This window comes from Larus michahellis, chromosome Z, assembly GCF_964199755.1.
Source record: "Larus michahellis chromosome Z, bLarMic1.1, whole genome shotgun sequence".
Taxonomy (NCBI): domain Eukaryota; kingdom Metazoa; phylum Chordata; class Aves; order Charadriiformes; family Laridae; genus Larus; species Larus michahellis.
The window spans coordinates 54,287,140-54,311,987 of record NC_133930.1 but is presented as its reverse complement, the minus strand read 5'-3'; the positions used below and the strand labels follow the sequence as shown (position 1 = coordinate 54,311,987).

Genomic DNA, 24,848 nt, shown 5'->3' with positions numbered 1-24,848 from the left:
CTAGTAAATCATCATCTTTGGCTGCTTCTTTTGAGATCATCACTGTCTTTCCGGCACAGTAATATTAGAAAATATTCTATATTACACTTGCAACAACAGAAAACACGTTGATGCTTGCACAGGTATAGCTGAACTTTATTCCAATTGTAATGCTTCTGCATTGTAATGCTTATAAACTATAACTGCATACTTAACTGCATCTCTGACACATTTGAAGAAAGCTGACTGCTTCTAGTCATGTTAAAATTGAAAACATCGGCTCACTACCTTTCCTGTTGTAAATCTGCGTGATTGGGCAAGGAAACAGCGCCTCAGTCCTATTGTCTTTCTTCCAGGGGTAATACTGATTATTATTCTGAAGTGTCTAAATCATAATATATATTGAAGTGTAACACCTTCCTTTTTTTTTTTTTTCTTTTTTTCTTTTCATTAAGGGAGTTGGATTTGAAGAAGCCAATCTATCAAAAAACAGCATGCTATGGGCACTTTGGGAGAGAAGAATTTACATGGGAAATACCCAAAAAGCTTGTGTATTAAGCTGTTCGTAATGTTTCATGTAATTGACAGGTGGTTTAATGATCAGGTAAAATTTCAAGCTGTTCAAGAAAAGACTGTAGCTACTCTTTTTTAAATTACATTCTGTAGTTAATAGATTTACTGAAAATCATTTGTATTTAATTTCTAACTTTCGTAGTGGCCTTACGCTTTACATGCATGCTGCTCTATCATCTAACCTGCTCTTCAGCTTTGTCTTTGGTAACGTGTGAACAATTTAGGCCTTTGGCTGCGATCAGATATTAAGTGCACGGATGGTTGTGGAAGTTGAAGTCATTCCTGTTCTGCCTGGGAAGCCCACTGCTGCTTACCGAGGTAACTTTGTACTGAAGTGGATGAGGTTGGTGAGGTAACTTCCAACAGCTCCCCATGAGAGGCAAGCAGTAATAACACAAATTGCCATAATTCTTTGGCCCAGGACTCCCACAACTACCAAAAGCTTTAGTTTGTGGTCCTTCTAGTCCAAGCAAAGTAGTAACAACACCCATTTCAGAACCTTGTTCATTGTAACCCTAAATACACTTAGCTATGAGGTAGTGTTATCTGTTAGCTTTTAACCTTACAGTTTTGTAGGTGTATCTGTGAAAACTGATGAACTCCTATTTTGTAATTCTTTTATTCATTTACGGTTACTCCTTCTCAAACTGAAATTTTCCATGTCTGCATGAATTGGAATTGGCTGTATAAAGTTGCAATTAAGTTTCATTTGGCCACCTCTCCAACATAAAAATTGTAAAAAAAACCATGGAAGATATTGCCTTCCTTTGTCTTTTTTGGCTGAAAGCACAAGGTGGAGAGAGAGAATTCAAAATCGTTTAGCTTTTCTTCAAGCGCTAGAGAGGATGAAAAGGCTTATATACAGAAAGTAGCGACTCTGGCAAGCAAATTTATCATCAAATTGTAAACTAAGACAGCATGTTGGAATGCTGTAACCGCTGTTGCTTAAAACCAGGGAATTTTAATAGACAACTAAACAATATGTCTAGCCCATGTTGTTTAAACCCAAAGGGAAAAACGCAGGCTTCAGTGGTAAATCTAATCAAATGCAAGTAGTTGAATATAACATTAGTCTTGAGTAAGTTTTAAAAAGCTGCTTCCTTTCATGTAAAGACTAATTGAACCACCGTTCCTTTGACAGACGAGAGCTGAAGTGAGGTAACTGTACAGCTCTACCTGTGCCTTACCTGTCCTGGTACAACGAACCCAATCTAACACTGCAGTGCTGCAGTCTTGTGACCTAGAAAAAAGGCACTTTTTTCTTCCACAAGAAAATGAAATTAGTTCCTGGAATAAAAGCTGCAATTCTTTTGTGGGCTTTTTTTCCCCCAGTTTTTTATTTAATGGCAAGTTTTCCTTTTTATTACAAGACCTTGAACCCTGTCTTTGCCTGAAACTAATCTAGTTTAGTATGCGTATGGCCATGTAGGCATAAACCATGTCATTAACCTTTATTAAAATTTGTTCAAATTGATATTGTCTACGAAATAGTAATGTAGCTTGCTAAAAATTTTGCAGTGTCAGAATAACTTTCACTTTTAGTAATATAGGGGTACAATGTTTAAATGGCAAGGGATTGCAGAGATCACTATACAGTAAACTGACTATAATAAACTGACTTACTGAACTCTTTTGAAAGAGAGTTCAGTAAATGGTCCTATAGTCTCAATTTTACAGCTGTCTCAGTTACAGCTAGTATCAATTTTACTGTCATGATACTTTATCCTTCAAAAGTTGAATAGTGCTTTGGCAAGAAGCTGTGATGCTTTGTTTGTCACAGCAGAAGACAATTTTGATAAAGTCTCTTATTAAATTTAACAAGGAAATTATTTGTTCAATACAGGAGTCTCTTAATCACTGCTTATTGTAAAACAAAAAACCAAAAAAGACAGAGCTTAGGCCTTTCTAACTGTTAGACAGCTGGAGCCTACAGGAGGCAAATTGGACCATGGAGTATTTCAGACAATAAGAACACATTTCCGCAATGCTTCTTCCACCTTGTTCTCTGGCTTCCTACAAATAGACTTCAGATCAAAGTTACAGACCAGTTCTTCAACGAGTTGGATAGTCTCTGTGTCCAGACTACAAACCTTTCTTTCCCCTTGTTGGTTTGTGTTTCAAAGTAGCCAGGAGCACCAGCTGCAGAAGAAATCCCTCGCCACAGATTGGAACAGGTACAGTATGCATCCCATCTTCAGAGATCCTGTCTACAAACTTTAGCAAGTTTTCTAATAACTAGTGAATTCATTTTATTTACATAGGGTAGCTAATTTGCCCTATGTAAAATTTTCCTCAGAACAGCAAGAGATATGCTTTGTTTGAAATAAGCAAACAGAGAAAAGCCACCTCTGCTAAATTTATCTAGTCTGAAGTCAGAGACAAAATTATTGCTCCACAAAATCACTGAAGTAACTTTTTCTGAATGATTGGCATGTTTGCTCATTACCATTCTAGAAATGAATCACTTAAGCTGGAACATCAAAAATAAAAAAGGGTGCCCAAAAAGGGTGCCCAAATGAGATATAAGCATTAAGATAGCAGTTATTGCTGAAAGTTTAGCTAAACTATAATGTAGCCTACATACAGGGATTAAGCAAAATATTTTTATTTCCATATGTTGCCACTATTGCTTTGTTAAACTTGCTATTTTAATATCAAAACAACAGGCTCTTCTTTGAAATATATGGTTACAGTATGTTATAAAAATCTCCCAAAATATAATGGCTCATAATATGTGTAAGAAAAATAATTGCACATCAGAACAACACCACAATAGTTTATGCATTGTGTTTTGCAACTTCATCCAAAGTAGCACACTTTATATTAGCTTTTTCTATTAGCTTTATTCAGCTAATACAAAAAAGGCACATGAATGAAAAATCTGTATTGCAGAAAATTACTTGGGTAGACCATACACAGTAACATTTAGAGGTATTAGTGGCTGTTCTGTTTTCAAATAGTGAATTTGGATAGACACTTCCAAAAGCTGACGATTCTTGCTGGATTGTGTGAGGCAGAAGTAAACCTAAATATTTAAAAGGGAATAGTTTAACTCAAACCTAGACTAGCCAATTAAGGAAGAAAATGAATCAAACAGAAGTGCCAGCTTGGTTCTGAAAGTGCCTTTCGTATCTTTCTGGTCTCAGAAGAGATGAAGGGTCTCTAATTGCAAAATGAAGACATTAAATTACGAAAGGTCAGATCTATTCCTTATAAAAGAGCCTGTTCCTTTTCCAGTGGCCTTGTATGAATAAGTCTTTGAACAGGAATATGCAGGTGAATGACAGGACAGGGACAATAAGCAGAACAGTATGGTGTAGCAAGCCTAAGTAGCAGTGTTTGTTTGTCCAAAGTAATTCTAGACCTTGCCTGAAAAAAATAATTGGAAAAGTCAGAAACCTAAATGGGACTGAAGTTAGGATGTTCCTGCTGTGAATAGAGTCTGCTTTTCTCAAAGTGGGGACAGTGGTATGATTTACAATAGCAAAAGAGGTTTTCTTATAAGGAGAATTGAAAAACAGCAGCTGACCTCTGCTACAGATAGAAAGCAGTTTTCCATATGATCTTGTTATAGTTGAATTTAAAATAAATCAAGTCCGAAATAGATTCAATAAATATTTATTGAGGTAGGAAGGCAAAAGCAGCGCTGGGCGGCCGGGGAGTCGCAGCTCCACCAAAGGCTCGCAAATTCAAGCAAGCTGAGCAGCTCTTTTTATCTTCACGGAGGTCGGGTTTCGACATCTTCGGTACGCCCCTCCGTAGCTTCTTGCTTGAGGTAGTTTAGATAAAATGTTGGTCACAGAATCAGCTCAAAACAATACATTCTGATAACATTGTGGTTAAGCTTTTTGTCAAACAGGAGTTCCCATGTTGGTGTAGCAAGATAACGTTGTGGACATGTCTCTTCTGGTAAAACAGGGAGTTCTCAAGACTGCCACAATGGGTTCGTTCCTCTTGCTTAACTTGTTCGATCAGCAAATCACCTTTAGTTACTTATTACAATCTGACTTCGATAAATTTTTATTTTTTTTTAATAAGAGATATAAAAACATGGGATCTCCATACAAATCTGCCAGCCTTTAAGACCACACTTTTTGACTGGTAAGGCATTACAGAAGACTGAGGGAAGCACAAGATGGCATGCCCCTCTAATTTACACAGTCGCATGAAGAACAGCAAGTTCTTAGTTTATTGAAGCTGATTGCAAAATACAACTTTAAAATATTTAACTACTCATCTATGCAGGAGAAAGTGTGGCCACCTGAAATCCTACGGAACTTGGGGATGTCTGGGACCATCTCAAAGTTATGGCTGCTGGCAGGGAGCAGACCGCGATAGCAAAGAGACGTGATGTTTTGAAGGGGAGTCCTGGCTAGCAGCATTCTTCCTGAAACAAAAGGATTCGAAGCAACTTTGCTTTTAGTGACCTGCTGTCCCAGGGCGTACAGCCCTATGCAGCAGACAGGCCCCAACAGTTAGTGATGTGCGGGCGTAAACACTCGCAGTGCCCTTACAGCCGAACACGCAGGTGTAACGCGGCTGACAGCCCTTACCAACGCTCCGTACGCCGGCGGTGAGGCACACCGGCGGGGAACACCGCCCCCTCCTGCTGGGCGCTGGGCCGCAGGCAGGGGTGCAGGCAGGGCGGGGGAGCCGGGGCAGGGCAACGGCCCCCCTCTGTGGGTAGAGAGCGCCTGCTGCCCGAGGGTCATGCGTGTAGGCCTGAGGCATCGACAGCGAGGAACGCCGCCTCTTGGCGACTGCCAACCCGCTGAGTGTCACCAGCGGCACAAGAACTGCTGCGGAGTGAAGGGCGTCCCTTCTCCCGGCCCGTTCCCCCACCCCCGAGCGAGGCCCAGCCGCCCCTCCTCCCCCGACTGCCCCCCGCCGGCCGCGGCGGCACTCCACCGCAACCCTCAGGGGGGCGCCTGGGCCTGCCCGCCCCGGCCTTCGGCTCCCGCGGCGCCACTGCGCCCCGCCGCGACGGCAGGCCCCGCTGGGCCCTGGGGCCCGGACGCCTCTCCCCGCCCCGCGGCCGCCGGGGGCGGGGATTTCCCTCCGCGGGGCGGGGCCGTCCTTCCGTGCGGCGCCGCGGCTGGCTGCGGCGGCGGCGGGGAGGGCTGGGAGGAGGTGGCACCGTGAGGTCATAAATGACGCAGCGCTCCCGGAAGTGGCCCCGAGCGGAGGGAACGGCGGCGGAGGAGGAGGCGGCGGCCTGCCGCCGCTGCGGTCGGTAGCTTGGCGGAGCCGCTCCGCCGCTCCCCCACCCGCCGCGCTCCTTTCCCCGGCTGCCGCCCTCGCGCTCCTCGCCCGGCCGCCGGGCAGTGCCTAGCGGGGTCATGTCGCTCTTCCAGTCCGCCCTGGACTTCCTGACGGGCCCCGGCTCCCTGGGGGCCGCCAGCCGCGACCAGAACGATTTTGTGGGGCAGACGGTGGAGATGGGCGACATGAAACTGCGCATCAAACGGGTGATCGCAGAGGGTAAGAGCGGGCGGCGGCGGCAGGCCGCGCCCGGGGCCGGGCTGGGCCGTGCGGGGAGGGGCGGGCCTGCCGCTGCGGGGCTGGGCTGGGCTTCCCCTCGGGTCCCGGGCCTCCCGCTCCCCCTTACACCCTTCCGTGGCCGGGTGGGCCTCCCTCTTGGCAGGCCGCGCCCCACCGGGTCCCCCCCCGGAGGGCCTGGCGTCTCCTTGTTGCCGCTTTCATTAGGGGTCATGGGTGCGCTGAGTTAACGTGAGTGCCGCCGAAGGTGTTTGGCGGGGAGCAGGTGTAGGAGCCACACTTGCTGTCACTGTTGTTAGCCCTCTCTAGGAACCCCCGTAGAGAGCTAGTGCGTCGTGTGGCAGCTTCCTCGCTCGCTTTTCATTTAGAATATTCCCACCGTGTAATACAACTCTCAAAAGGGTTTATAATCTGCCTCACGGAAATACTGTATTGCATATATATTTTTTAAAAAAATGACAGTGTGTAACGTCATGCCAAAGGTGCAAGTTTGCCTGTGCCATTTCAGCTTCTTTTGAAAACCATGGAACGCTGGAAAAAACTTTACACAGAAACATCAGGAGGCTGATCATTCTTCATTTAGGCTTTGCTGGAGTGCAGGAATTAAATGTCTGTGCAGTTTTCAGTTTCATTGTATTTCTGGGTAGGCATCTTGCCACACTACTTGCTAATCTGTTTTAAAATAGGTGCTATTCTTGGTGTGTGACAGTTACTTAGAAATTAGCAGAAATTTGGATCTTGTGCTTGTGGTCAGAGGAATTATTTTATTTCTCCAAGTGAAACAGACATCGAAAGCTTGTCTCAAAAGACTAAAATATGAATTTGTCTATATTAATGCAGTTACATAATTGTGGTTGATGTTATTTAGCTTAAATACCCCAAAGCTCTAGTCAGAGCTTTTTATTGAAGTTGTTTTCTGTAGTTGCTTCTTGTAATAGTCTTTTATTTAAGGAGTTTTATAAATAGATTTATTGATTTATTTTTTTCCTGAGTAGTTTTTTCTTGAAATGTTAGCGACCATCATGGAAGAAAAATTTGATTCCTCAAGAATAACTACTTTAGTTAAACTTACAGAAATTTCCTTGTACAAAACAACAGGACGTGTGTCTTCACCACTGCTTTATCTTCTTAAGGGCAAATAAGTTGTTACCGTAGTGCTTGAGCAGTTTTGGCATATGATCTCAGACAAAAGCTGAGGTTTTTTTAGGCAGTAAGTTGCATTTAAAACCGCACTAAATGTCAATCCCTGTTCTGCCTTCAGCCTTACAGCTTCTTTACAAGAGATCCAGTCAGAGTTGTGAGTGAAATGTAAGCACTCAATAGGATGTGACTGTAAGGTGAATGCAAAATGAACAAGCGGGTGCTGCTGATACTGTCACATTCCTGCTAGGAGTAACCACAGCAGTTTCCAGAGAACAACAAAGGAAAGGAAGCTACGTTTGAGATGTATCTGCTGTTTGGTTCTTAGTTCTGAAACAAGTATTTCATACTTTATTTTGGCAGCAGCCTACTGTGTCCCAGGATCTGGCACAGACTTTCTAAAATGTCAGGGGAAAGATGCGCAGTTAGATGATTTAAAGCAAATGGGGACATGCCCGAAGTCTAGTGTTCTTGAGAAGTTATCTGTAACCTCTGCTTTGTGTTCCCTGTTTGTTTCAGTATTATGGTTTTATTTCATGTTGTTTTCTCTGTATTTCACTAACTGAAATAGGGCCTAACTGCTTGCTTTTGCTAGAAATTAAGACTTTCTAGCCAACATAGCAGGGCTAAAACAACCCTTAGGGTATATTCCATATAAATATAATACATATATATAAAGTATAGAAGTCCCAGGCTCTCCTCCTGTTTTCAGTCTTGAATTTGTCTTTAGGATATCATTTACTTTGGCGAAATTGAATTTATCTTTGAGCTCTGAAGCTGTGTTTGACACCTTCTGATACATGCTTGTGTAACTGCAGCTTATAGGCATTCTCCTCCATGCTTACAAATACAGTCTATTATTCTTCTAAATGAGTCCTTTCACACCAAATTCCCTACTAGAAAGTCAAGTGGTACTTTCTGAATTTGGTTTTCAAATCCATGGTTAACTGTGTGCAGTATGCCAGTGCAGATAGATAGCCTTTTCAATAGGATCCTGTGGTCTACTTTGTTTTCAGTTGGTGTGGCCAGAGTCTGTGGGTTAGCGTTACAGTATCATGTGGCAGCATAAGTTCAGTTGTTCTCACACCCTGAGACTCCTTCCAGCTCTGTACTGTGCTGCCCGTCTGTGTTTGTGCAAATGCGTGTTTGGCCATGCTGTAAGCTGAGACACTGCCTGCACAGTTCACTTGGATGCATTTCCCTGTTCGTTTTGCGGAGGTACCATGCTATGGGTAGCACTGGGCTGACTGAAAAGGTGGTGTGCTGCGGCAGGAAGCTGAGAGCAGGCCCGGGGAAGGATGGGCTGGTGGTGATCTCTAGCACTGATGCGGCCTTCAAATGCAGAAACAGACTAAGTGTGTCACAGGGTGGACTGAGTGCTTCTAGGTTAGTCTCCTGTATCTTCTGCCTGGGCATTTCAGTAGCCTCACTGCAGTTAAGAAATTTCAGAGGAAATGGGTTGGGGCCTTTCATTTAATCCCCATCGTCCTTTGTAAGGTGCTGGCTTCATGTGTCATGGTTCTTTTTGGTCCTCTGGTTAAGTGCATACACTGCCACACAATTTTACTGAACTAAAATAGTAGTTGATCGCATATCTAATTTGTAAATATTAGTAAATGTAGCTATCTTACAGTCTTTCATGACAGAAGGCACTCTCTTGTATGGCCCTAAGTCACTTGCCAGTCTGAGTGTTCTGTGTGTGTCTCCATCACAGCAGGGATGTCTGTAAACACATAGTCCAGCTAGATGTGAATAGAGTTCTCCAAATGCTTACTGACATGTTTGTTTTTTTCTAGGACTAGGTAAGGGTGGTTTAAACTGTAGTCTCTGCCATATCCCTTGCTGTTCATGTGAACAGTATGTGTGTTTTTATGCTGACTTTTTGCTTCTTCACTTGACATCCTCAAGTGTCCTTCCCCTTCATTCAGGAATGTCAGGATTCCTGTGTCAATCTGTACCAGACAGTTGGGGGACAGAGATGGTCCTTGCTGATTTAACGATCGATGTAGTCTGTACATTTGACTTTGGGGGAAAGCGGGGAGAGCAGGTGACTACAGCTGGCTGACAGTAGTTTTCAAAAATTTCTTGTTTCTTGCTCCTAAAAGCTAGCATATTTGCACAAACAACCTTGCAAATTTGTTTTTCAAGTACTACATGCTGCTGTCTTTCATTTTTGCCTGTGTTGGGCAAAGCATCTCTTCTGATAGACCTTATGCTTGTTTATCTGATAATTGTGATGGTGAAAGATGATGGACAAGTAAATATGGGAAATTTCTTGATGCCTGCCTATACCGTAGAAGGACTAGAACCTGGTCACAGGGCTGTCAGGGTGTTCCTTGAGAGACTGCTGGTGCCAAAGATGGTCAAAGAATTACAGAAACTCATTCCTACTCTAATGAGAGGGTAAACTGATGTGAGAATAGCATGTCCTGTGATGTGTGCTGTCAAGTTCCAGAATTGTAAAGAAATTAGAATTTTCTTGAGAATGGTAAATTGTACAGTTGTAATAGTTTTGGCCTAAATGAAGGGAGAGGCCTGTTTGCTGTGTGCTGAATGAACGTTTAATAAAATATTGCTATCTTTTTAGAGCACAAATGAAAGGCAAGATGTGTTTAGATAGCTGAATAAGATATTGACAAACCTATTTATGTGCTTAAAAATTATGCAGTCTTTAAATATAATTGTATTCTTCCTGGAATGCTTCTGTTCAGCCTTTTTTGTAAAAGCAGGTAGCTGTTGGATTGATGGGTAAGAGAAACAGTTATAGCAGTTCATAAATAATTTCTTATATCTTGTTGACAAAGTAAACACAGAATATATAAAAGAGAACCTCTATTATGGAGATCTTTAAATGAAAATAGAGAACAACTTTATGCTGATCCATGTAACCAAACCCGATACTTCTCAGTCTCTTAGAAGGTTGAAAGGATAAAGTGATCTTCTGCAAGTTTTATGTTATGTGTTTTGTTAGATTAGATAATGTTTTTAAGGGTTTTTAGAATGTTAAAAGCAAGTTGAACAACTTCGCTAGTAGTTCCTACTGCCACACAATGTGTAATGTAATATCCCTGCAAATACTCCACTGCCAGTAAGAGAGACTTGAATTTGCTTATCGCATACTGCTGTTGTTTTGTAGGTTGAATAGTAGATATGAAATCAGCAGTAATGGTCCTATTTTTTAGCTTTATTAAATTTTCTAGAATAGAGATCATACTAACAGAAGAACAATCTGTAAAAAAATTTTGAATACTTCTCTCCTGGTAAGCTGTTAAGTGAGGTAAACCAGCTAATTATTCCTGTATTAGTCTTTCAGTGACTTATTTTAAAACACTTTTTTTTGAGTTATTCTATTTCTTAATATCTGTGCTAAAGATAACCGCATCAGGAAAATCACCTTATGCCATAATTACTGTTTAAAATTAGAGTTTTCATCTTTCTCAACAACTAATTCACCTGCAAACCAATCTTGAATTTGCTATGGTTTTCTCTTTAATTGTTGAGTATACAATTGTCATTCTATGAGTATAGGCTAAGTCTTTGATTTTGTGTGAAACGTGGCAATGGTATCTTCATTCAATTTGAAGAACTTATATAAAACAATTCAGGGTCTCGACAGTGGAAGGCAATGATGGCATGGAATGAGCAATGCTTGTCCTTCAGAGCATAATGAGAAATGTGCTGCCTGCTCGTGTATGCTAATTGTAACATGTTTGAAACTTGTGTTACTGCTTTAGCCAGGTACTCTTTGGTCTGACAAATACGTAGCAAAAGCTGAGAATAAGTGATGAAACTAGTGTTTCAGTGTGTGTGTGAGGTTCTGCAAGAAAAACCAGGGAACTGACATCCTAGAGTGAACAGTCCAACAAAGATGGAGATTTCTCTATTCATGTTAACACAATAATGAGCAGGTGATTGTGGTGTGCTTGCTGGCTCTTCAAATATCAGTTGTATCTCATGAAACGCATTGACTTTGTAATGCTTACTTATGTATGGGGTAGCTGAGAGAAGTTCCAGAAAATGGCTTTTTCAGGCAGTGCAGAGGTACTAGACAAAGCAGTGGAACTTCTGTACTGTTTCAGCATCACTTTCTTTGAAACTTTTACTAAACTACTAGTTTATGGTACACTGAGAGTCCATTTGGCCTTCTTTTTTCTTCCAGTTAATGAGTTTTCCTTCTCACTACGTTGTTTTACTTGTCCTTGTCTCGTGGTTTAGAAGGAACCAGTTTGAGAACAGACATGCACTTTTCTTCCTCCTGTGGAAGTTAGGACTGTAACTTTCAGTTCAGTTTTCAGTATGGGTTAATGTTAATATTAGTCCTTTATTCTTTTTTTAATAGAGAATTTTCCTCTCAATACATCAGTATTTTGCAAATAAGACAAAATGAGTCATCTTTGTCATGTGCCACTTTGTCCAATTGTGCTGCTGTTAGAAGGAAGTTCTGGATGGTTAGGGTGGATTTTCTGTATGCTGAAAAAGCCAATGAAAATCATGATTGAGATATATGGAAGGAAATTCCCTGATATTTCACTTTTAAAAAAGTAATATATCTGGGTTAAAAAAGAAATCTTACATCCGGTTCCTCTTTGCTTAACTATCCATGTACACATCACAGCATTTTCCAATGCGGTTATTGCCTGTTTTACATATGAGGCTGAACAATTGAGAATAAACGAGGTGTATGGTTGTGTGAAAAGGAGGGAAGAAGCAAGTTCTCTAGCACGCATTTAACAACCATTTCTCATGTGTATTGACTTGCCCTTCCTTTAAGCAACAAGCATGGGCAAAAGAGTAAGAGGAGAAATTTGGTGACAAAAACCATTCATTATTCAAACGGTTTGATCTGAGTCTGAAACTTTCACCATGAAGAAAGAAACATTTCTTAGTTAAAAAGGTAGCAATAGGCTACAGACTTTTTTTTTGAGAGTTTAAAATCTGTCATGAATTGAAGCCATGTAGGTGACTTGTTATAAGCTGCATTCTGAGAAAGTGAAACCTGTGTCTGTCATTAAAGCATCAAAAAAATGCTCCTTTAGACTTCAAGGCTCCTTCAAGTGTGAACAGGCAGTGTTACAGTTTACCAAGCTCATAGGTACAATTTTAAGGTCTCTGCAACTCCTGGATTCATAGGAGGGTGGAAATGTAATGAAATGCTGATTTTGTATGGATATAATTCATGAAACTCTGGGTAGCAGAGGCGCAATGAACACTTAACGGTCAAGTTTCTGCGAACATTGTTACTGACAGAAGTCTGGAGTTACTATGAAGGGAGGAGAACTTGCATCAAGTCAAAGAGAAGTTGTAGTAACCTGTAATGTGAAGGGTGAACTGACAGTTACTTTGCAAACCGTGTGTGAGGCAGACTTCTTGGAAGTGGGGCAAAAAAAGATGACAATCTCTAAAGAAGAACCGAAGCACCCTGACCTAGCAGCTTTGCAGTTTGCATTCCCTTTGCTGTAGATAAGCTTTTCAATGCGAAGCAGAACAGTGCTGTTTTTTAAAGCCAGTGTTTCTTGCATAGGGCAGTTCCTCCTTGCAGGGAGGCTCTGAAAGTTTCAGGGTGTTTTACCTCTCCACTTCTCAAGGTTATGGGAAAAAGTCCAGGTCTTTGAGTTTGAGCCAAGCTTCATTTTTGAGGCACTTCCATCTTGTTATTAGGACTTGGCAATTGACACAAATGCATGACTGGACTTCAAAAAAATGCTTGACAACAGGGAGAAAGCATCCTTTCTGTTTTGATGAAGAATGTTGCTTGTACTCTGGTGGAATAGCATCTGTCTGCTTTCAGGTAAGATGCACTGTAACTTGTTGTCCAGGCTAGAATTACGGTGTTTCAATGAAGTTATAACTGAAACATAAGCTACTCAAAATTGATGTGGAAACAAATTTGGTCAGTATTTGGGAGGGGAGTGGACAAGTCATATCAAGTAGTTGTAAACAGGAAGTTATTTACACCATCTCTTTCTCATGACTAGTTAAGTGTGTAATGAAACAATGCATTACAGTAGCAGGCAGTTTTTTGTTGTGGTTGATGTCTCTATTTTGATGCTTCACTAGCTGACAAGTAGGAATACTGTCATTTCACTGAAATGGTTTGTCTGAAAAAAATCAGTGAAGATGGGAAAAACAGGGACAGGATTAAAAAAAATGAATCTTTAAATCCAGTTTGATTTATAGTGTAGGTTACTTATGAGATATTATGGGATGCGTAGGTTTAACATGAGGAATCTCTTGGTTGGAAAAGAAAGGGTATTCTAACCTTTATAAGAGGATGATGAAGTACTGACAGGAACAATGCTGGGTCTGCTATGGGGCAATACTGATTCCAGGACTGACTGTTGTACTTCCGCTACACCATTTTCATGAGTTTGTGTGGTGCTCTATAGTGAACATCTTATGTGTAAGTTTGTGTCTACAAAAAAGAAACAAACCCAGTTTTCTTCTGCCATAATATTTGTGGCAGTAAATAATAATCTGAGACCATTTTTGAGAGCTTGAGCTGTGTTCTGAAAATGGGACTAGTGAAATGCTTCAGCAGTGAGAAACATGTCTCTCATGGCAAGAGCTTGGATAGGTGTGTACACAGCTACACACTGCTAACCTGTATTTCCCCTGTATGGGGAAATAGTAACATGATTTTGCTGATATAAAAAGCTTCAGAACACTGATGTAAAACCATCTACAGATGTTTACATGGGTGGAAATAATGAGTGAAAACACCCCATATAAAACTACATTGTTTCTACACTCCTAGGAGAGAAACCAAGGCAGTCCTATACTCTTAACTTTCATGTTGTCATTTGCCTCAGTTGGGTCTGCTATACAGATGTTTTTTCATACAGGTATGTTGATTTAGGGGTGTGATCCTTGGCTGACATGGCCGTATTGACTGTGAAATCCTTGGTGTGGTTACAGGTAAACAGGTGAAACTGCTCTTTTTTTTTTTTTCCCCACATGTTTGCAAATTATATTACAAACTACATTGGTCAGAGGGCCTGGAGTAAACCGTTACAGCAAAGGAGAAGTTTTGCTGCTAAAGTTGTCCCTATTCAGGGTATATTAAAACTGTTTTAACAGACTAGGTCTACAAGGAAGCCAGCATCAAACCCTAACTAAACTGCTTTTAATAATGAAGCAGTAGGACTAATTTTGCCTCTTAAGAAAGAATTGTTTTTATCAATAACAGATGGTTTTATAGAAAAAGTAGATTAGAAGTGCCTTCACAACTTATTGTACCTCCTTCCATAGCTTTAAAATTGGTATCAGCTGCAGTAGTAGTGAAATGATCACCACCTGGAATGGGCAATGGAACTGAGCTGTGTTCAGGTGAAACAATGAAATTACAGAATGAGAATCTTATTTAAAAATGATGTTTTGATGGGGGCATAGCAGTAAAGGATGAGGTTAGATGCTATAGCAGTGAAATTCTCTACAAATCAGTGCAATGAATTAAGAATTTAACCAGGCTTGATACCACTGACTTGTTTGGAGTTCTGAAAAGTTTAATGAACTTAACTGTGTTTAGTATTTCAGTACTGGTTTTAAGGTACAACTGCTGAAGTAGAAGTGCATCTTTTAAACGACTTGTTGACCCTTAAGCTATCGCTATTCTAATGACACTTATCCCTTCAGTTTTCTAATCTAATACCCCTGTATAAATTGTGAGATCCCACTGCATCACTATTGCTAGGAGCTCTGGTAAGCTATATCACCATTGAAATAGCCTTAAGGAAGACTCTCTTCCTTATTTTTCCTTTTGTTAAGCCATGCTATGAAGATGTAGTAATTCAACTAAGTATTTTGCTAATACAAAAATTGAGTCTTGTGAGATTTAAATTTAACCTCAGCAAAATCTTAATTTGTATGCTTTGTGTGCAGATTTCACTGGATTTCCAGATAAGGTCAGTTATGCTTCACTTAAATTCAAATTGCTGTGCTTTAACCTAAGCAAAGCTTGTATTAACTCCTGCTGATAACAAGAATTTATAATGTTTAGATGACGTGCATTGCTCAAAAAGTTGACTTGCACTGCTAGGCCAAAATGAACATTTATGATTTTCAATGAGTATTGAAATTAACAACCAGTATATGCTTTGAAGTAGTTATGAAGCTGAATATAAAATTTCTTAAGATTCCTAACTAGTAATTAAGAGGACTGAAATTATTTTTTTTGGTTGGAAATGAGATTCATTTAAATGCCACAAAAAAATCCTTAAACTTCAGAAACCTTTGAGGTGGTTGTAAAGTTGTGATTGAGTGTTAAAAAACCCCCCGGCTTTTCCATCGAGAAATAAATTTGTGTGGTTTTCATAAATGTGGTTGAGTTTTAAGCATGAATTTCAAGAGTATTTGTGACCTGAGAGAGAAAATTTTGGGGCAGCTCTGAATGTGTCTTGAGTTTTGGGAGGACTGTATTATGATCAGCGCTTCTGTGAAAATGTGAAGTGTATCTTTTTTTGAAGACTTACTATAATCTTTTTTTAGTCAGGTAAGCTAATTCCTCCTTTTTCTCCTTTGTACTCAGCGTCAACAGGATTAATCTTGGTGATAATGTGCAACTTAAACTATATTGTAAGCATTTCTTATATTGGAGGAAAAGCTTGTAGGAAAGCTTATCAGACCAGTTGAAATAGTTGGAAAAGTAGCAATGCTTCTGGGGGCCTTCTTCAGAGTTTGGATCAGCTTGGTTGTTAATCAGATATATGTTTGAAAATGGTGGATTGAATTGATTTGATAAGTTAATTCTGATGCATAGGTGCTTTCACCTATATAATTTCCAGATGGGCATTTGATGCATTTGAATGAAGCATAATTATATTTTGGAGTGCAAATGTCTGTGGATGTTTGTATTTGTAGAGGTAGTAGCAAGGTGCTTGCTTGAAATGCAGAGTAGACTTGCCCCATTCCAGCCCTGGAAGAACCTTTGGTGATGTGCACAGCTGAGCTGAGTTTGCAGAATAACTGTTCTGTAATTTGGGCTGCCTCTGTCATCGTTTTGACCTTGAGTGCCTTCCAGAAAACTAACTGTGCAGTAATTTTGTGTACTGACTGGAGTAATTTGTGTGCTGACTTGAAGGCCCTAATTTTGTAAATTGAAGCATGTATTTTCAAGATGCAGCTTGCTGGGTTGTTAGAATGAAATCAGAGAAATAGTTATCAAGATGAACGTACAAACTTTCTTCTGCAGAGCCAGCAGTACTTTCACTGTGTAGGTCTGTGGGATCTGTGTGGGGCAAAGACATGGGCAGTAGCTCTGTGTTGCAGTGACTGGTGTATGCTGGTGTAGGGCTTTCAGCTCATGGGGACAGGGGGCTCGTAAACCTGGGGCATGCTTCTGGATGTGAATAAGGAATTGATTGCGAAGAGTGGTCAAAAAACATGGTTTCTTACCAGCCAGCTTCAGTGGTAGGATGAATCACAGATTATCTTGCTTGTTTCACCAGCTCTATGAAATCCATAAACAGTAGTCATAACTGATGAGCACTGTCCAGAACCATGTTTTTCTTGCACATGTTCTCATTCAGAAAGGAACAAAGTGTCTTCAGGTTATACTCTAAGATGGTGGTAAGTGTGGACTTTATTCTTTCTCCAGCCCCTGTCCCCTCAATGCCCAAAATGCTGATTGTAATTGCTGGTCAGAGCACTTGCACTGTGAGCTTTAGAAAAGCTAAGGGAACTTCCTATTGTGGGAAGTGCTAAACCTGATTATACAGAATGAATTAAAGTAAATGGATAAGTACCATGTACGCATGAGTAATGTATGGTGGGACTGAACCCTAGCTGTCCTTCATCTTTGTTGTTCTCATTGATACTTTAACTCTTCTATGGTTCACTAATTACTGTCTTTTGCCTGTCGTCCCTGCAGCTGGGATCTTGGTTTTGCTGGTTTTGTGTATAATTCCCTTTTAGATACCAAAAGCAAAGGCAATATCCAGGAGCCTGTCGTTTATTTGTTTCATATTGTGGATGCTACTGGATGTGTGGTCAGTACCAGGAGTCTTGGAGAACACTGTGAGGGTCAATTGACATGTAAAACTTTTGAGTACCTCTTGAAAAGCCTTGTATTTGCTTGAATTGTACAAAGCAAATAAAGTGTTCACTTCAGCCTCATGTTAATATTCCTTTTCTACCGAGAAGGTATTGGGTACTAATGTGACTGTACTGATTTGGATCCTGCATCTTTTAAAAAAAGTGCCTTGACAACTTGTTTCTTCCTTAGTTATGCTATTCTCTTGGGCTTTTTGACAAGTAAAATTTTGTACTTTGCTGACATCTTCTGTGCTTATTCTCCGTATTATTGATGGAGAGAACATTGCTTTGTAGTTCAATGAAAGTAGAATTTATCTTAAAGGAGCAGAAAGGCAAATCATTGAGGTTTGTCACTTTGGCTGTTAATGCTACTAGAGATACTCTACAGTAGACAGAGAGCATGTATGTAACCATGAGGATGACCTTTCCAGAAGAAATGGAAGTGATACCAGGATCTTTAAAATGGAGTAGAACTGTACAAATATGTTCTTTTGATACAGTTAGATTAAGATAATTAGCAATTGAGGAAGCTTAAGACCTATAACTTTTTCTCAGTCTTTTTTACTTTGTAGAAATTTGCACAGTGTTCTTGACCAAATTTTTGATGAAATAGATATTCTGACAAAAGGAGAAGGACAATAATACTGTACGTAATGGCAAATTGCCATTTAGTAACAGCATCACCCTTACTGAAGTGTGTGCTTGAGCGCTTGCAAACGCTTTCCGCATTTAATATGAAGCCTGAAGCATGGCAGTTATCCTAAAAGTATGAGGATGTGTATATTTAACATTTATCTCCCTTGGTTATTGCTATTTTCATAGGAAGCCTAATGGTGTAAAAACCAACAAGTAGTTTTAATTAAAATCATTAGGTAATATTTGCTGTACTACATCTTGGTTTTATAAAGACCTGCATTAAAAAAAAATTGCTTCATAGGAAATCTGCGTATGCAGATTAACAGAATGCAGGGAAGCAGCAAAGTCAGTGTGCTTCTGAAGTGTAAAAGGAAGGAAGAGAATATTTTAGCTCTTGTATATAGGTTACCCATACTCTTGGCAAGCCACTGAAAAATATGTATACTTCTTACATTCAGAAAAGCATGTAAATTAATGTTATTAGCTCTGTTAGACTAAAACGAATGATTTACCTGAATGTTGAAATTAAAACTGACTTAATGGACCTTCTTCTTGTAGGTGGTTTTGCCTTTGTCTATGAAGCTCAAGATCTTGGAAGTGGCAAAGACTATGCTTTAAAGGTAAAATGAATTTACATCACTACAGGTTTATAAAGTCTGTCTTTTTCCTTGATGCTTTAGCTTGAGAGTTAGTCCTTGATGTATGCCACTGAATGAGTAATTTGGAAAAATCCAGAATGCTAAAGTGGTGTTTGCAGCATGCTGTACTTATATTTAGAATGGTCATTCCTGTCAGGACCCTGCGCTTTATACTTAGATGCTGAAGATGAGAGTTGCTGTATTAGATACTGCTGCTCTTTGTCTTCATTTGGTCCAGAAATTCATCACCCTGCCCCAAGCATTTTGTTGCATAGGTAACAAGAATTTTTCTGAGTTACCTGAAGTAGGGTACAAGAATATTTTCACTCCTTGGAAGCAGATTTAGCCTACCAATTAGCCTACCTTTGTACTTCCAGAGTAAGTTTTATCAGTATTAAAAATAATGCTCCACACTTTGACTCATTGATCAAACGTTCAGCCTGGCACTTCTCAGAGAAACCTCTGGATCCTTGTTTTCTGAAGGCTTATAATAATCGTATAAGAGCTGAAAAACAGAAGTATTTTGGAAAGGACAATAAAGTGAAGTAATTTACTTTGTCATATTTTGTTGCAAAAAAAAAATTGCGTCACTTGTGTCCACCACAAAATGGCTTCACTTTTGTAGTAGGGATGTTCGACGGCTGTATCAGTACAAAGACATTGATCTTGGGGAGAAAGTGAAAAGGGTAGTATGGGAGGTGGGAGAGGTAAGATGGCATGACATGATCGCTAAGTACTTGGTCTGGTTTTTTGCTTTTCATACCACAGTAACAACACCTGTGAACAATAGTCACATGTTACAAAGCCTGTGTGTGTTCAAAAATGTTATCTAGAAGTAGCCCCATTTAAAAATAACGGATAAAAGATGAACCACTACTGCACTTTCTCTTTCCTGTAAAACTGGTAATTTTGTAGCAAATGTTCAGATTGATACTAGTAAAATGCTGACTCCAAATCCGAGTGATATTGGAAATAGTAATGCTTGATTTTGTTGCTGATTACTCAGGTACCGTTGGAAAAGTTGGGCTACATAATTTGGAGAAGTTTTGGTTGGAGTGGGTTGAGGGTTGTTCCTAATGATTTGAGGCAGAAGACGAATCTTTCCTTGTCAGTGGACAATGCTGTAGCCAGGAGACCTTAGCGTTTTATACAGCAGGAAACTGTCAGAGCAATTACTTTGAGTGAACTGCTCAGTTATCGCTAAACCTGAACAGTACAGGAAACTGGAAAACTGGATGTTATATTTATGGTAGTATGCCCAAAGGTACAATAAGCCTGCTTCGTTTACTGTCCCATTACAGTTCCTTAGGTTTTTGACTACTGCTTATTGTTTGTGTTCTGGAAAAAGAGAACACCTGTGCACTGTTTTCTGTAAGTCTTAATAACTGTATCTTCTCAATTATTCCGTTTTCTGACAGCGATTGTTGTCTAATGAAGAAGAAAAGAACAAAGCCATCATTCAGGAAGTTTGTTTTATGGTATCCTTTTCTGGAACATATTTTAGTGATTTAATTGCCTGATATCAAACACTTCCAAGATTCGCTTCTTTCCATGCCGTACACTGCTTAAGAGCACTGACATTCTGAGGAAGATTCGGGTTCCTGGTTTGTCAAGAATCTAGCACCATCACCCAGCAAGTTCAGTTCTTCAAAAATTGCAGGAGTTTAATGTGTGCAGGTAACTTCTGTAGCTAGTGTAGACTTTATGTACTTTGTCTAGCAAGAGGTGAAATTATTCTTTGGGCTTTGTTGCAGTCCTGTGACCATGGTCAAGAGACCTTTAGACTATCCAGATGATACTTAGATCTTAAGTAGACTTCCCGTACATGTGCTGGATTTAATGCATTTTTGACTACTCAAAACTTTGCTTTTATTCTCAAGGTTTCTTAGTTTCTGCCTCAGATGAGTCTGGCTTTAAAAAGTAATACAGAATGTTAAGGAGGGAATTTCAGTAGAATCCATGCATTGGAAACCAGAAGCAGATGTTTCTCAATGTTGTTGCTCTCCTTTTCATCTTCAGTGATGTTTGATGTTAGGGTATAATGGAATATCAGAGTGTTTTCAGTCCTTGGCTGCGGCAAACTCAATATTTGCTCCCCGACATCTGCACTAAGACCCTCAGTTTATTTCAAGGGTAGTGAGTAGCTGTAGTATGCTGCTGTTCTGTATACTCTGAGTATTCCGCTTCATTTTGAGTTACCAGGCAAAACCACTGATCTTAATTTAAGCTACTCAAATATTTCTTTTTATGATTATTGAAATGCTTGGCAAAATCTTACACTAAACGCTGTTCACTAGACATACACTTGCAAAGAACGGACTACCATAGCAGTGTACATTTTATAGCTGCTCTGACTATATCAGAACTGAATGTTCTTTGGATGTTTTTTCACAGCTCAGGCTCATTAAAGCATATATATACACAACATGAATGAGGGTTAACCGTTGCTAACTTTCCAAGCTATGTCTGGGAAATCAAATTAATTCTTGCAGCTCTGACTAAAAGGTTGTAAAGAGATGGATAAGATACAAAATAGTACTCTGAATTTATTCTGATTTGGTGGATCCAACTTACCCTTTTTTTTATAACTTTGTTGTACTTTTGGTGTTTTTCTTTTGAGGCTTGGTGAATGCATCTTGTAAATAGTGTGTGTTTGTCTTACAGGCATGATTCCCAGTATATGCACATCAGGGACAACATGAACGGACATAATGCAATGTAACTTCCACTGGCAGGAACTGAGATCACTTACATTTTCCTCCCTTTTACATAGTTCAAAAATGATACCTTGAATTTTTGAACTGGAAGTGAAACATGGCAAAAGTTTCAGTATGAAGAATTACTACTAATGATGGGAGGATAAGTTACTTGGTCTTTAGAGCTTTTATTTGTTTTGAACTTTATTTTAATTAGTTAAGATTGAAACATAACATATTTGCTTTGGAAAGGCAGGTGTTGATACAATAGCCCTTTCTTAAGCAGCTGATAATTAAAATGTCTCTCTGGTACTTGTGCTAGTGCCCTGTAGTCATTGTTAGAAGTCTAAAAGAAGTAACTAGGTCTGTTATGAAGTCCAGTTTCCTCAGAGCCTTAATCACAAAGATTTTTTTTTAATGTTTTATTTTGACTTTTTATTTTATTACCTTCAGCGTCACCCTTGAAATCTGGTTTTGGTTTTTTTTTTTTCAGCTAAGGCATGTATCTCCTTATTCTGCATAGTATTTTAATTGCAGCTGTAATGTTTTCTGTGGTTTTAAGCTAACTTTTCAAATGAGATGTCTGTGAACTGTTGTATCAATAAACTTGGCAGTCGTCTTCCTTGAATATGTTATTTCCAGAAAAAACTTTCAGGTCATCCCAACATTGTCCAGTTCTGCTCTGCTGCATCTATAGGAAAAGAAGAGTCAGACACGGGACAGGGAGAGTTTCTTCTGCTTACAGAGCTGTGTAAAGGTAAACTTTTTTTTCTTTTCCCAGCAGTGGACATTGCTTCTGACAGCTGTTTTGCACAGGTTGCTTCACAGCTTAGAGGCTTTGAAAGCCTCTTAAAGATAGCATAGTTCAGTGGAGCTAGAGTTAAACCTCATCTTTTACAGGATAAGGATCATGTTCTTTGAGACTACAGTTCAACCTCATCTTAAATGTGGGATAATCATTAAGTTCTTTGTGTTTGAGAATAAGCAGAGGAAGGATGAGGAGGAATAGTTCCTGAGAGCACTGTTTACTTTAGCACTGCAGTCAGTGTGGATTTGCCTTTTTAAGAATATCCATCTAATATTACAGCTTAAGACTGTAAATCTTCATTGATGAGTGGAGCGTTTGTCTGTTCATGCCAAGCTTTCAGAAGTTGTGGTGTCTTGTGTGTGCTTATCGGAATTTCTCTGATTTCCTGCAGGACAGCTGGTGGAATTCTTAAAGAAAGTAGAATCAAAAGGACCTATCTCCTGTGACACAGTTTTGAAGATCTTTTATCAGACCTGCAGAGCAGTGCAGCATATGCATAAACAGAAGCCTCCTATTATCCATAGAGATTTAAAGGTGCATTACAGTGTTTAAATAAATGATGAATTTTTATACAGCAAAAGAGCCCGTTGGGCTTAATCAGTGTTGAGACTGTCGATCAAATACAGTGTACACTCTTGACTGTAGTGCTTACCCATATTGCCTTGGCAAGACTACTAGCTGTCAGTGAAGGTTGTCACTGAAATACTTGCATCTCTTCAAACAATATCTTTTCCTTGTGCTTGTGGTTATTACTACTTTTACTCTGTCTGAACAAGCTGACAGAAAACTAGTATATCGTGGTTTGCCCATTAAGGCAGTCTTTAAGTAGTTTGCTTTTGATAAAATAACCAGTTATGACTTGTGAGTTCCAGTTTTGAGGTGAGCAGGTTTTCTAAATAGAAGAGGTAAAGCTTTGAAGGAGAGGAGAAGGTAATATTGGATTCTCTGTGAAAGCTTACTTAGCCTTTAAGAAGTTTTAGAACTATCAGCTGGCATTGCAGTTTAGGGCTTGTTTTTAACTTGAATTGTAAAATTTGGTAGGCAAAATTCCTGATAGATCTTGTTTCTTAATTTTCATTCTGTTAGCCTTTACCAAGATGCTATAGGGTTATGCTGTAGAAAGTGTTGTCCCCTTAGAAACTTTGGAGATTTGAAAGGACTTAATCTGTATTTGAATTTTGTATTTTGAAGTTAGGGGTTCACCTTTACATGTACGCTATACCTTAGATGAAGGAGCCTTAATCATCAGTGAGATTCTGCTGTACTACAGTTACATTTTAACCTAGTGGAAGGAGGTAGTATTCATAAACATAAACAAAGCCAGAAAGAAGATTCTTACTCCTGAAACAGTGTCTGAATTTTACACATATGTCTGTTTCCTGCTTGATGTGATGTCAACTGAGTACAAACAAAGGAAAACTTTTTCCTCCTTAAGTAAGCATGTACTCAATTTACTTTGGGGAAAGGAAAATGAAACCACTTCTTAAAAGTAAATGTGTGCTAAGTGTTTTCAGCACTGTTGTTGAAAGCTTTGATGTTAGGCACTAGTAATAGCCCTTTAATATAAAAATAGTTGGAGCACTCATTTTTTTTTTTTCTCAGTACCATTGAGCAGCCTTCTAGGTCACGTCAAAAAAATTTTAACCAAGCTGGGATAGAACTTTCTTGGTGTTGCTTTCTAGAATAAAGTCTTTTATTTTTCACTGAGACTTCTATACACTACCTCCTAGAAAATCTTGCAGAAAAGGTGCATCTCTTCTCTGAAAAAAGGGATAAAAATGTATTTACAAATAAATATACAATTCCTTACATACCCAGCTCCCTAGAAGTTGAGCTAATGCTGTAATTCAAGGTCTGTTTTTTCTTGTCAAGTAATTTAAGTTCCTGGCAGAGATAAAATATGGACAGAGGAAGGAGTCTGATTTCATGTTAAAGGGGCTGCAAAGCAAAATTAAATGATAGTTGCTCTGCAATAGGCAGACCTCACTACAGTCGGGAGCCAAATAGGGATCATTTAACTGTGCTACCCTTTCCAGAAGGCTTCCAGTAGCATAAAGAACTGCTAGTAGGACAAAGTTTTGAGAGACCTGAGATGCTAGTGTAGCTTTTGGGGAGAGATGTAGTAGGGTAGAGTCCTAACAGGTTTTGCTCAATTATTTTGACTAAAAGTATAAGGATTTATGAAGTTCTACAGTGCATCTTAAAAACAAGTTCACCTTCGTAGTGGTGCCTGTTTCTGTCGTCCTGTGGTTTTCTTCCCTTGCTTGTCAGTGTGGTGCATTCTTTGTTCCTAAACCCCTTTGGACAACACACACAATGTGTGTGTACAGCACTGTAAGAACCCAGCTAGTTACTGAGTTGTAAAAATTCTAAGCTAGTTAGAGGGCAATTTGTATAATATCAGAGAAGCACTGATATTTTAATTGTCTGAATTTGATCTCTTCAGGATTTGCCATGCAGCACACAGCTATCCTGCACAACACAGGTCAGAGCCTGTTAAAATCTGAATAATCACTGGAATGTTTTACATTATTAGCAACCTTTACCAAAGCACAAAAACCAGAACGTATGTGCAAGAAACTTGATCTCTGGTCTTATGGTGACCATTTTTAGTGTATAAATTTAATTTGATGTTGAATGCCCACCCTTCTTATTGTACATGGAGACAAGAAAAAGATTGTCCAACAGAGAAGGGAATTCAGATTGCACATTGGGATCGATACTCTAACCACATCATTAACAGAGCTTACGTCTTCCTGCAGGGTAGTCAAAATTAATTTTATGGTGGAAGAAGTTGGAAGGGACATGTGTAAGGGAGGCTAGTAGGATGTTTTGAAAACAGATGTTTTA

The 24,848-nt window shown here is 39.6% G+C and overlaps 2 protein-coding genes across 5 annotated transcripts in view; both read left to right on the top strand.

The window, feature by feature from the left end:
* Positions 1-1,798, top strand: part of LOC141735804 (S-adenosylmethionine synthase-like) — a 42,913-nt gene extending 41,115 nt beyond the window's left edge. The window contains exon 11 of the mRNA XM_074569042.1: positions 435-1,798. Coding sequence (XP_074425143.1) covers positions 435-537 — 103 coding nt within the window. The 3' untranslated portion in view covers positions 538-1,798. The remainder of the gene's footprint in view (positions 1-434) is intronic.
* Positions 1,799-5,704: 3,906 nt separating this feature from the next.
* Positions 5,705-24,848, top strand: part of GAK (cyclin G associated kinase) — a 72,765-nt gene continuing 53,621 nt past the window's right edge. For 2 of the 4 annotated variants that reach the window (XM_074569570.1, XM_074569569.1), the window contains exons 1-5: positions 5,705-6,033; positions 18,415-18,476; positions 19,913-19,972; positions 21,833-21,947; positions 22,390-22,532. In XM_074569570.1, the coding sequence (XP_074425671.1) occupies positions 5,892-6,033; positions 18,415-18,476; positions 19,913-19,972; positions 21,833-21,947; positions 22,390-22,532 (522 nt within the window). In that variant the 5' untranslated portion in view covers positions 5,705-5,891. Of the gene's footprint in view, positions 6,034-16,736; positions 16,756-18,414; positions 18,477-19,912; positions 20,172-21,158; positions 21,948-22,389; positions 22,533-24,848 lie in introns of those variants that run through there. The other 2 variants (XM_074569572.1, XM_074569571.1) reach the window with 2 other exon arrangements.